Below are 11,086 nucleotides of genomic sequence, written 5' to 3'. Positions count from 1 at the left end.
CCCACGCTCCTTCTCACCGGCTTTGCTTCCTTGTGCCTCTTCCCTGGTCACTCAGTCATTCCACCAACTTGATCCTCACCGCATCCTGGAGGTGCCCACTGGCTGGTGTGGGAGAGCGTCTGGTTTGGGGAGAGTCATCTTCTCTAAGTCTCTTCCTCACTCCTCACTGAACCCTGCACCCCTTCATGTCTGTCTCTCTGACGATTTCCTCTGGCGTCTCCCCATCTCCCCGCCTCCTTGTCTCCGTTTCCCTATCCTCTGTCCCTTCTCAGGCTTTCCACATTTTAGATATAAAGACACAGAGGCCCTGAGAGTTTGGGTGATCCGCCAGGGCAGGGGGTGAAGGAGGGTTGGTCTCCCCAGTACCTGCCGCCCTCGGATCCCCGCCCCGCCCACCAGCCCCGCCCCGCCCACCAGCCCCGCCCCCACGAGGCCCCGCCCACACAGACCCGCCCTCGCCACGGCCGACCCCGCCCCCGTCCCGCCCCCGCCCCGCCCCGCCCCGGCTCGGGCAGCGGGAGGACCCGGAGCTGAAGCGCCCGAGGCCGCGGCGGCGGCGGCGGCGGCGGCGGCGGCGGGGACGATGTGGTTCTTTGCTCGGGACCCGGTCCGGGATTTCCCGTTTGAGCTCAGCCCGGAACCTCCCGAGGGCAGCCCGCCCGGACCCTGGGCCCTGCACCGCGGCCGCAAGAAGGTGAGCGCGGCCCCGCTCCGCAGGCCTCGGCCGACCTCGGTCTCGCCTAGTCAGCGCCGCCGGCCCCGCCGCGTCGCGCCCCGCCTGACGTGGCTGCGGAGCCTCTAGGGCAACGGGCCGGGGGAGGGGGACGGGTAGTGCCGACGTGGCGGGCGGAAGGACCGAGGGACCAACAGGCGCACCCAACCGGGGTTACGTGGGCCCGACTCAGTCCCCAAGGGCTGTCCTGGGGGGAGACCCGGCCGGCGGGTCTTCCTTTCCGGTACTTAGCTCCGGGGACCATCTCGGAGATGGAGTGGTCAGCTTGGGGCTCGGCCCACACCCCTGAGGCCCCTCTGTTCTGCCCCAGGCCACAGGCAGCCCGGTGTCCATCTTCGTCTATGATGTGAAGCCCGGCGCCGAAGAGCAAACCCAGGTGGCCAAAGCCGCCTTCAAGCGCCTCAAAACTCTCCGGCACCCCAACATCCTGGCCTACATCGATGGGCTGGAGGTACCTACCGGCCGCTCAGTCTGCTCTGTCTCTGCCCCTCACTTTCTCCCAGTCTCCTGCTCCTGCCTTCCTGCCCCTTCCCAGCCCCCTGCCCCAGTAACCCCCAGATTTGACTTCCCCTTCTCCACCCGGTCCCCATCACGTCTCTCATCCCCCTGCTTCTTCTCCACTCTGCGCTGATACTCCACGTCCTTCTTCAGACAGAAAAATGCCTCCACGTGGTGACGGAGGCTGTGACCCCGCTGGCAGCGTACCTCAAGGCTCGAACAGAGACTGGTGATCTGAGGGAGATGGAGCTCTCCTGGGGGCTACACCAAATTGTGGTGAGGTGGGGGGGTAGTGGTGATGATTGCAGGGATGGGGGGGCTGCAGGTACAGGGCTGTGATGGCTCCTTCTGTCCCCAGAAAGCCCTCAGCTTCCTGGTCAACGACTGCAGCCTCATCCACAATAATGTCTGCATGGCCGCTGTGTTCGTGGACCGCGCTGGGGAGTGGAAGCTTGGGGGCCTGGACTACATGTATTCGGCGCAGGGCAATGGTGGGGGTCCTCCCCGCAAGGGGGTCCCCGAACTTGAGCAGTACGATCCCCCAGAGTTGGCCGATGGCAGTGGCAAAGCAGTCAGAGAGAAGTGGTGGGTGACTGGGGGCGGCATGCCCCAACCTGCCCTGTTCTGGAAGCCCCTGCAGCTTCGGGCCCCCTAGATTATATGTCACTCCCTTGTCCCTTGCTGCCCAGCTGGGAGGGGACCAGGGTCCTCAGGGTGGGCCCACTCCTTGCTCCGAGGATCCTCAGGGAAGTAGGGCAGGATAAACACAGACTTTGGGGTTAGGTGGTTCTGAATTTGAAAATTGTGTCACCCGGGGTGGGTGTCTTTGCTTCTCTGAGCCTCAGTTTCCTTATCTGTCAAATGGGGCTGATGAAACCTACTTCTCGGGGCTGATGGGAGGATGAGCTGAGGAACAGAGCACAGGGTCTGCCATGCAGTGAGTGCCTGGTGCTCAGCATAGGTTGGAGTTTTATGCTGGCAGGTGGCTGGGCCTTGAGCAGCTCTGGTCACTGCCTCAGGTCAGCCGACATGTGGCGCCTGGGCTGCCTCATCTGGGAAGTCTTCAATGGGCCCCTACCTCGTGCAGCCGCCCTGCGAAACCCTGGAAAGGTGAATATCTGACCCCACCCCAGCCCCTGTCCGCCAGCCAGGTGGCCCCTGCCCTGACCTTGCTGCTTCTCCCACAGATCCCCAAATCACTGGTGCCCCATTACTGTGAGCTGGTCGGAGCCAACCCCAAGGTTCGTCCCAACCCAGCCCGCTTCCTGCAGAACTGCCGGGCGCCTGGAGGCTTCATGAACAACCGCTTTGTGGAGACCAACCTCTTCCTGGAAGAGATTCAGGTGAGCCCCCTGCCCCACTGTGGGCTTTGGCCCGACGTTCTTCACCCAGTCTCCACCACCCACTTTTCAGGCCCCCTGAGAATTAGACCCTTGGAGATGAGCACAGACTGTAGAGCTAGGCTCTCTGTGCTTAAACCTTGGCTCCAACTGTTATTTATGTGTGACTTCCCTTGGCTGACACTCAGTCCCAATAATAGTACCTACTTCAAAGAAGTTTGGTGAGGAGTCAGTGAGTTTGAAGTGCGTGGTATAGTGCTTGGCCCCTAGTAGGAGCTTAGTGTCTGCTCCTGGCCCCCTGTTAACTGCACACTTACATTCTAGACCTGTCCTGATGCTGGGCTGTGGTGTGGGTAGCAGGGTGGGGAGGGAGAGTCAGGCTCAGACCCCTGCCCCCCAAGGATGATCCAGCTGAGGATAATTGGACCAGGCCTCCATCTCACTGGGAGAAAGGGACAGAAAACATAAAGGAAGAAACATGTGCTTCCTGGGATGGGGATAAGGCCAGGAGAGTGAGGGTGGGGTGCTCAGGGAAGGGCTCTCTTAGGGGTGATTTGAGCTGAGACCTGAAGAGTGTGAAGGTGGGAGGCACGGGGATGGTACCCGGGGAAGAATGTTCCAGGCAGAGGGAACAGCAAAAAATGGAAGATGGTGAGGAGGGAGCCCTCGGCCTAATCTCTTTGAACCTCCGTTTCCGTATCTGCATGACGAGGTTAACCGCAGTACCTGCTGACCACAGGGAGTGAGGGGGAGAGGCGCTGTCCCGCTGTCCCGGACACCTGCTCTCACCCAGCCTTGGTGCCTGAGAATCTGGAATAAAGGGCGGGGGCGGGGGGGTGCCTGGATGGTTGGCGGAAGTTTAACTTAGGCAGGGGCTTGGAGGGCCTTGACGATGAGGTACCTGAGTGGCATCTTGAAGGAGAAGGTGCTGGAATCTCTGAGCCCTGTTGCCTCCTGGGCAGTGTGGGGACAGCATGAGCTCTGTTACCTGGAGTTCTTCTCACATGGTTGGCTCTGCAGGCGGCCCTTCTCCTTAGTGTGTGCCCCGTAGGAAATAGGCTGTTAATGGCAGTTGGAGGGGCCCAGAGGCCCCGCCTCCTGTCGTTGGGTGGGTCGGTGTGGAGAGCCCAGCTGTGACTCTCAGTGTGACCCCATGGATGTGGTTTGGCCTCTCTCTGGGCCTTTGCTCCCCTGAACTCTGTCGTCAGAGCGCCGAGCTTGCTCCCCACGCTAGACTGAGCTGCTTGAGGGCCAACCAGGTCCTCCCCAGCCCCGGTTAGAGGTCACCTCCGCTGGGCCAGGCAGTGGCTGTGGCGGTGAGGGTGCCACAGAGGTCACAGGAATTTGGGAAACACAGAGCACAGAGTTATAATCCCTGCCCGGCTGGTGACCTTGAGCCTTGGCCGCCTCCTTTGTCAATGGGGGTGTGACAGCCCTTCTTCACCGGGTGCAGCACAGCAAGGTGCCACACCACTGGGTCACAGCTTCCCCAAGACTGCTTCTTAGCTGTGTGATTTTGGACAAGCTCCTTGCCCTCTCCGTGTCTCAGCTTCCTTGTCGGATTAGTTCATCTGTGTAAAGGTTTTATTTTATTATATTTTTTTGGTGGGGGGGGAGTCAAAGAAGAAGAAAATAGCTAATTATTTGCCAGACAAAAGAGGCCACCTCAGGCTAATGCCCTAAAGACTGTGCCCTCCCTTGGGAGAGATTAGAGAGTGGTTTTTATAGTTTGGGAAGAGAAAATAGGGCCACAGATAAGGATCGGGTAGATGCAAGCTTTCATCCTTCTTCAAAGTTGGTGTTTAGTGGCCCCAGGACTGGTTCTGGTCGGCCTCTATCTTGTTTTCTTTTGTCCAGGGTCTTCGTTCTATTTATTTAGGGCCCTACCCGTGGCTTATGGAGGTTCCCAGGCTAGAGGTTAATCAGAGTTACAGCCGCCAGCCTACGCCACAGCCATAGCAACACCAGATCCAAGCTGCATCTGTGACCCATACCGCAGCTCATGGCAACACCAGATCCTTAACCCACTGAGCAGGGCCAGGGATCGAACTTGCTTCCTCATGGATACTAGTCGGATTTGTTGCTACTGAGCCACGACAGGAACTCCGTGTACTATGATTTCTTGACTGTTCCTTGTCTCTGCATCCCCTCCCTCACCTGATTCATAACTGTTTAAACCTGCCTTTTGGAACTCTGGGAAGGTCATGGAGGCTGAAACTTAGTCCCTAAAAAGCAGAAATGGGGGCATAGAAAGGCTTGTGTGTGTCAAGGTTTTAGCACGTACCCCTGCCTGGCACATAGTCTGTGCTCGGGAAATGTGAGTCGCGGGTATCACAGCCTCAGGGAGTCAGGAGGACTGAGGAGGCCACTGAGCTGACAGCCTGGCCCCTGTGGGCTCAGTGGGAGGCCCGGGCCTGGGGGTGAGCCGCACCTCCTCCCTGCCTTCCCCCCAGCCTGCCACTAACCCTCCCACGGAGGTGCAGATGTGCCCGGTCCAGCGTCGGCCCGGGTGGCAAGTACCTGTTTCCTCATCTGTGCGGCGGGGTTCATGGTACCCACTTGTGTTGTCCTCAGGAGTAGAGGCGACATTAGCAAAGGGCTTGATCCCCCTAGTGGCTGCTTTCATAGCAACAGGTCAGGTGGCCATGGTGATAATGACAGTCGCTAACTAACTGGAGCACCTGCAGTGGGTATGCCAGGCAATGTGCTGTGGCAGCTTTCGCGTACGTTTTCAGGTTGAATCCTCAGAACCGTTCAGTGAGGCGATGTGGCTGTCGGGCCATTTTGCAAGTGGAGGAACTCGCCTAAGGTCACGTGGCTAATAAATAGGAGCGTTGAGATTCGAACCCAGCCAGTCTGGCTCCAGAGCCCACAAGCTTAAGTTTTCCTTCGGGTTGGAGGTGTCCCCCACCCCCTGATGCTTGCCCATGGCTGGAGGGCCCGTGATCAGGCTGCTTGCCTCCTCCCTGCACCCTGTCCTCGCTCTCCTAGATCAAAGAGCCAGCCGAGAAGCAAAAATTCTTCCAAGAGCTGAGCAAGAGCCTGGACTCGTTCCCGGAGGATTTCTGCCGGCACAAGGTGCTGCCCCAGCTGCTGACCGCCTTCGAGTTTGGCAACGCGGGGGCCGTTGTCCTCACGCCCCTCTTCAAGGTGAGCGGGGCCCGGAGCCTCAGGAGCTGTGGGGCCCAGAGACTGGCTGGGTCGGGGTCAAGGGCAGAGGGGAGGCCGTGGCTGGGGCCGGCCTGCGGGCCTCCTGTGAGGGGCGTCCTGGTCGGGCAGCCCCGAGCCCACATGAGGGGGAGCTTTGACCTCTGGCGGGTTCAGCCAGCCAGGGCCACGTAACCAGCTGTTGGCGAGGCGGTGGGGACTTCTTGTCCAAGCAGGGGAAACCCTACGCCTGCCAAGTTCTTCTTCCAAAGACCCCTTGCTTCAGGCCCTACAGCCTGTCCTCCGTTGCCTCGAGACGGCCTCCCTGGCCTGACCTGGGCCCTCTGGTTCCTGGGCCCAGGGGGCCCCCTGCCCACCCCCTCACTCTCCTTCTCCCTCCTGACCGCTCGGCACTCGGCTCTCTTGGCGTCTAGGGACTAGACCCTCTCCCCTCTCCTCTGACCCCAGCCCTCTGTTAGCCGTGCACCTGCTATTTCCTGCTCAGCTGGAGAACTTTTCCCCAGAGGAACTTGGCGGTGTCAGGGGGGTAGACAGCAAGTCTCCCGGGTAGCCGAGAACCCCCGGCAGTTACAGGCCGAATCCTGTGTGCCCGTGGCATCTAGGTGCCTGATGGTAGGGAGGGCACTAGCTTTTGGGAACCTCCTAAGAGAGGCCTCGAGCCAGAAAGGTCAAGGGCAGGGCTGACGGAGATGGAGTGGGGGCAGAGGGGCTGCTGAGGCAACGCCTGCCCCCCCATCACCCCATCCCACCCCGCGAACGTAGCTAAGCGCCCTCCCCGCTCCTCCGCTCAGGTGGGTAAGTTCCTCAGCGCCGAGGAGTATCAGCAGAAGATCGTCCCTGTCGTGGTCAAGATGTTCTCATCCACCGACCGCGCCATGCGCATCCGCCTCCTGCAGCAGGTAGGGCCGTGGCCGGACCCTGCCTCCTTCCACCCCACCCAGACCCCACCCTGGCCACCCGGGACGCCCCTGCCTCACCTCCAGCCCCAAGCAGGGCTGCGCAGGGACCCCAGAAACCTCTCCCTGAAACGTACCCACAGATGAGGGCCCACTGCGGCTGTGTTCCTGAGAAGTCGAGATCCTCTCAGGGCTTGTCGGCAGCTTGGGGAATGCCCAGCCTGCCCGGCTGCAGGGCTCAGTTGCTCCCCACCTCCCCGCTTCCCCCGGCGCTGCCCAAACTCTCGGCTCGGTCGCTCGAGCCCTCTAGAGTGGGGATAATGTCTCTCTTGCCAGCCCGGGCCAGCCGGGAGCGCCAGACGGGACGGAGGGTGGGGGCCGCGTGTACGCATCATTCTGTCTCCGGGGGCCACACGCCAGCCCTGCTCACGGCACTTCTCTGGGCAGGGGTTATACCCCTAGATTTTTTTTTTCTTTTTACGGCCACCCCTGCAGCAAATGAAGTTCCCAGGCTAGGGGTCGAATAAGAACTGCAGCTGCCAGCTTACACCACGCCACCGCTACAGCTCGCCAGATCCAAGCTGCTTCTGTGACATATGCAGCTGCTCACGACATTGGATCCTTAACTCATTGAGTGAGGCCAGGGATCAAACCCACATCCTCATGGATACTAGGTGGATTCTTAACCCCATGAGCCACAGCAGGAACTCCCTATACCCTCTTTTTTTTTTTTTTTTTTGTCTCTTTTAGAGCCACACCCATGGCATATGGAGGTTCCCAGGCTAGGAATCGAATGGGAGCTGTAGCTGTGGCCTACGCCACAGCTCATGGCAATGCCGGATCCTTAACCACTGCACAAGGCCAGGGATCAAACCTGTGACCTCATGGATATTAGATTTGTTTCTGCTGAGCCATGATAGGAACTCCTATGCCCTCTTTTTATTGAAGACGCAGTGGAGGCTCCAGAAAGGGTTGTGACCATTTGGCCTGAGGAACAGGACAGAGGCCAGGCCCTCCAGGTCCTAGTCCCTGGCTCCAGTGCTCCTGGCATCCTCACCATTCCATGTGGGCTGGAGGCCAGATGGAGTGGCCAGATGGGGAGCTCAGGAGACTCACCTGGCCAGCCAGTGCCTGCCAGGTGGAAAAGCCATGCCAAGGGTGGCCCCATGGCTCTGGTGAGGGGTGGAAGGGCTGACTGAGTTCTCATGTCCCAACTTGGGCCACAGATGGAGCAGTTCATCCAGTACCTTGATGAGCCAACAGTCAACACCCAGATCTTTCCCCACGTCGTGCACGGCTTCCTAGACACCAATCCTGCCATCCGGGAGCAGACAGTCAAGGTGGGTGTGGCCAGGCCCAGAGGGGCCCACCCTTGTATTCCAGGACTTAGAGGGGGCTCACCAGGAGGCACAGAGGCCTTGGTTTTGGCCTGTGGGTCAGGCACGTCACGGGAGGGGCAGGCACTCTTCTGCACGTGGGTCCGGGCTGTGGGTGCAGCTCAGCAGCTGGTGGGGGGACGGGGTGGGTGTGGCCAGCAGCCCTCCGTTCAGCAGACACTCACTGAACACCTGTCTGTGCCTGGCCTGGTGTCCCGTGCTCGGATGCAGTGTGCACAGACAGACCAAGCTCCCCACCTTCATGGGGCTTCTTTTCGAGGAGATGGGGAGTGGGCTTGGCAGACGGTAAACAGAACTAGGAAAAGATACATTATGTTAGAAAGTGATGGAGGAGTTCCCGGCGTGGTGCGGCAGAAACAAATCCAACTAGGAACCATGAGCTTGTGGGTTTGATCCCTGGCCTTGCTCAGTGGGTTAAGGATCCCGCCTTGCCGTGGCTCTGGCGTAGGCCAACGGCTACAGCTCTGACTGGACCCCTAGCCTGGGAACCTCCACATGCTGCGGTGTGGCCCTAAAAGGACAAAAAGAAAGTGATGGAGAGTGTGAAGAGAAAGGTTTGCAGTTTTAAAAACAGTGAAGCGGAGATCTTGCTGAGGAGGTACTGTTTAAGGAAAAAAGGCGGAAAGAGGTGAAGGATTGAGCTACGTGGAGACGTGGAGGAGACGCGTTCGCTGCAGAAGGATTGGCATGTGCAGAGGCCCTGAGCTGGCTACCTGGCGTGTAGGAGCAGCAGCAAGAGCTTCCGTGTGGCTGAAGGGGCGTGGTTGTGGGAGTTGGAGTCTGAGAGGTAGTGGTGGGGGTGGGCGCCAGGGCCTTGTAGGGCTTGGCCGGGCCGTGATGCATTCAGTGAGAGAGACAGGAGCCACTGGGCGGGGGGGTGGTGAGCAGAGCACTGACCCGATCTGACTTGTGTCAAAAGGCTCACACTGTGCTTCTGTGTGGAGACCTGACCCTCAGAGCAAGGGTGGAAGCAGGGCTGTTAGGGCCCGTTACGGTGGCTCAGATCTGAGTGGTAGCAGCAGGTGGAGGGAAGCCACATTCTGAAGGTGGAGCTGACAGTATTTGCTGATGGATGGAGATGGAGTCCAGGACGGTTCTGAGGTTTCTGGCCTGAGCAACTGTGGAAGGTCAAGTTGCCTTCTACCGAGAACACCGGGAGGGACCGTTTTGCGGGAGGAGGTTGGGCCGCCATGTCTGTCAGCCAGGTGGAGATGCTGAGTCTGGGCCACTGCTTATGCGTGTGTGAAGCTTAGGGAAGAAGTCTGGGCTGCACTTCTGGGCACCGTCAGCTAACTAGGGCATTCGGAGGCATGAGATGGGTGAACTTGCCTAGGATGTAAAAGAGAAGAGGCTCAGTGTTCCCTGGTGGCTCAGCGGGTTAAGGATCTGGCATTGTCACTGCTGTAGTTGTGCCACTGCTGTGGTGCAGGTTCAGTCCCTGGCCCGGGAACTTTTGCATGCTGCCAGCGCGGCCGAAAAAAAAAAAAAAAAGAGAGAAAGAAAAGAAGAGGCTTTTCAGGAGTCACTGTGGGGTGTCTAAACAGTAAGACCTCAGCAAAAGGAGACTGAGAAGGGGCAGCCTGCAAGGTCAGAGAAGGACCAGGAGAGGGTGTGCTGTCCCAGAAGAACAGAGGCCACGGTTACAAGGAGGAGAGAGAAGTCCAAGGTGTCAGAACTGCTGGGGGCTCGGGTCTGGTGAGGATGGAGGATTGGTCATTGGATTTCAAAGCATGAAGGTCACTGGTGACCTCACCCCAAGCCAGCTGCTGGGTGTCCTTGGGGAGGGGGGTGGTTGGGGAAAATCTGAGCAGAGTGGACGCAGGAGAGAGCTGGGGACAGGAGTGCTGACGCCCTTTGGAGGTTTTGCCGTAGAGGAGGCAGAGGAATGGCCTTCCCATCCTCAGCACTCGGTGGGGCCGGGACCGGGCTGCGGGCTACGTTGGGGAGGGCTTCGGCGGGTCTCCTCAGCGCCCAGGGCTGCTGGTGGCCTCCAAGAGGCCGCTCCTGCCTGCGGCGCGTTGCCTGCTCTGGCCACACGTCGCACGTCTTCTGCCCCGCAGTCCATGCTGCTCCTGGCCCCGAAGCTGAATGAGGCCAACCTCAATGTGGAGCTGATGAAGCACTTCGCGCGGCTGCAGGCCAAGGACGAGCAGGGCCCCATCCGCTGCAACACCACCGTCTGCCTGGGCAAGATCGGCTCCTACCTCAGTGCCAGCGTGAGTGTCCTTCACAGGTGCTGGGAGGTCTGTCGTCATCATGGGGCCACAGCCGGGCCCTCCAGGGCCAGGTCTCCCTGTGTGGGAGCTGCCGTTCTCCCAGAGACTAGGCTCTGGCTGCCCCAGCTCCAGTGTCTGAGGGGAGGAGTGAGATGCACCGGGTCGCACAGCCAGTAGGTGGTGGGTCTGGGGACTGAGGCAGGCCCGCTTGCCCCTGAGGTCTGGCATCCCCTCCCCTCAGCCAGGGTCTGTAAATGCAGACACCTGCCGTGCTTGGGCACTTAACAGGAATGAATGCATTGGGTCAGCAGGATGGGGGGGCAGGGAGGCCCTGGCCCCAGCCCTGGGGCAGCTGCTGCTCCGGCCCCCGTGGCTCTGAGGCAGCATGAGCCCAGTGATCTGGGAGGAGAGGCCAAGACGCAGGGTTTTTTTAAGTAAATTCTCCCCACCTGTTAGTGATTAGCTCACATTTAGACTCCAGAAGCCCTGCCGATGGCCTCTGTTCTGGGGGGCAAGGCCTGGCAGGCGGTTCTGGGCCCCAGTAGTGACCCTATACTCAGGAGCCCTCTCCCCGCCTCACCCCAGACCAGACACAGGGTCCTCACCTCCGCCTTTAGCCGGGCCACTAAGGACCCATTTGCGCCATCCCGGGTCGCGGGTGTACTGGGCTTCGCTGCCACCCACAACCTCTACTCGATGACCGACTGTGCCCACAAGATCCTGCCTGTGCTCTGCGGTCTCACCGTGGATCCTGAGAAATCCGTGCGGGACCAGGTGAGGCACAGCGGGGGCTGGGCCCTGGAGCTGGGGCTCTGGGGGATACCTGGGCCCTCGCTGG

The 11,086-nt window shown here is 60.0% G+C and overlaps 1 protein-coding gene across 3 annotated transcripts in view; it reads left to right on the top strand.

Annotated features, from left to right (window-relative positions):
• SCYL1 (SCY1 like pseudokinase 1) overlaps positions 489–11,086 on the top strand; it is a 13,431-nt gene continuing 2,833 nt past the window's right edge. For 2 of the 3 annotated variants that reach the window (XM_005660705.3, XM_021082856.1), the window contains exons 1-11: positions 494–694; positions 1,044–1,184; positions 1,385–1,507; positions 1,590–1,816; positions 2,251–2,341; positions 2,419–2,574; positions 5,563–5,721; positions 6,531–6,638; positions 7,862–7,975; positions 10,093–10,248; positions 10,834–11,022. In XM_005660705.3, the coding sequence (XP_005660762.1) occupies positions 584–694; positions 1,044–1,184; positions 1,385–1,507; positions 1,590–1,816; positions 2,251–2,341; positions 2,419–2,574; positions 5,563–5,721; positions 6,531–6,638; positions 7,862–7,975; positions 10,093–10,248; positions 10,834–11,022 (1,575 nt within the window). In that variant the 5' untranslated portion in view covers positions 494–583. Of the gene's footprint in view, positions 695–1,043; positions 1,185–1,384; positions 1,508–1,589; positions 1,817–2,250; positions 2,342–2,418; positions 2,575–5,562; positions 5,722–6,530; positions 6,639–7,861; positions 7,976–10,092; positions 10,249–10,833; positions 11,023–11,086 lie in introns of all 3 variants that reach the window. The other variant, XM_003122558.5, reaches the window with a different exon arrangement.

The sequence above is a fragment of the Sus scrofa genome, chromosome 2, assembly GCF_000003025.6.
Source record: "Sus scrofa isolate TJ Tabasco breed Duroc chromosome 2, Sscrofa11.1, whole genome shotgun sequence".
NCBI lineage: Eukaryota > Metazoa > Chordata > Mammalia > Artiodactyla > Suidae > Sus > Sus scrofa.
This window is presented reverse-complemented; position numbering and strand designations above follow the sequence as displayed.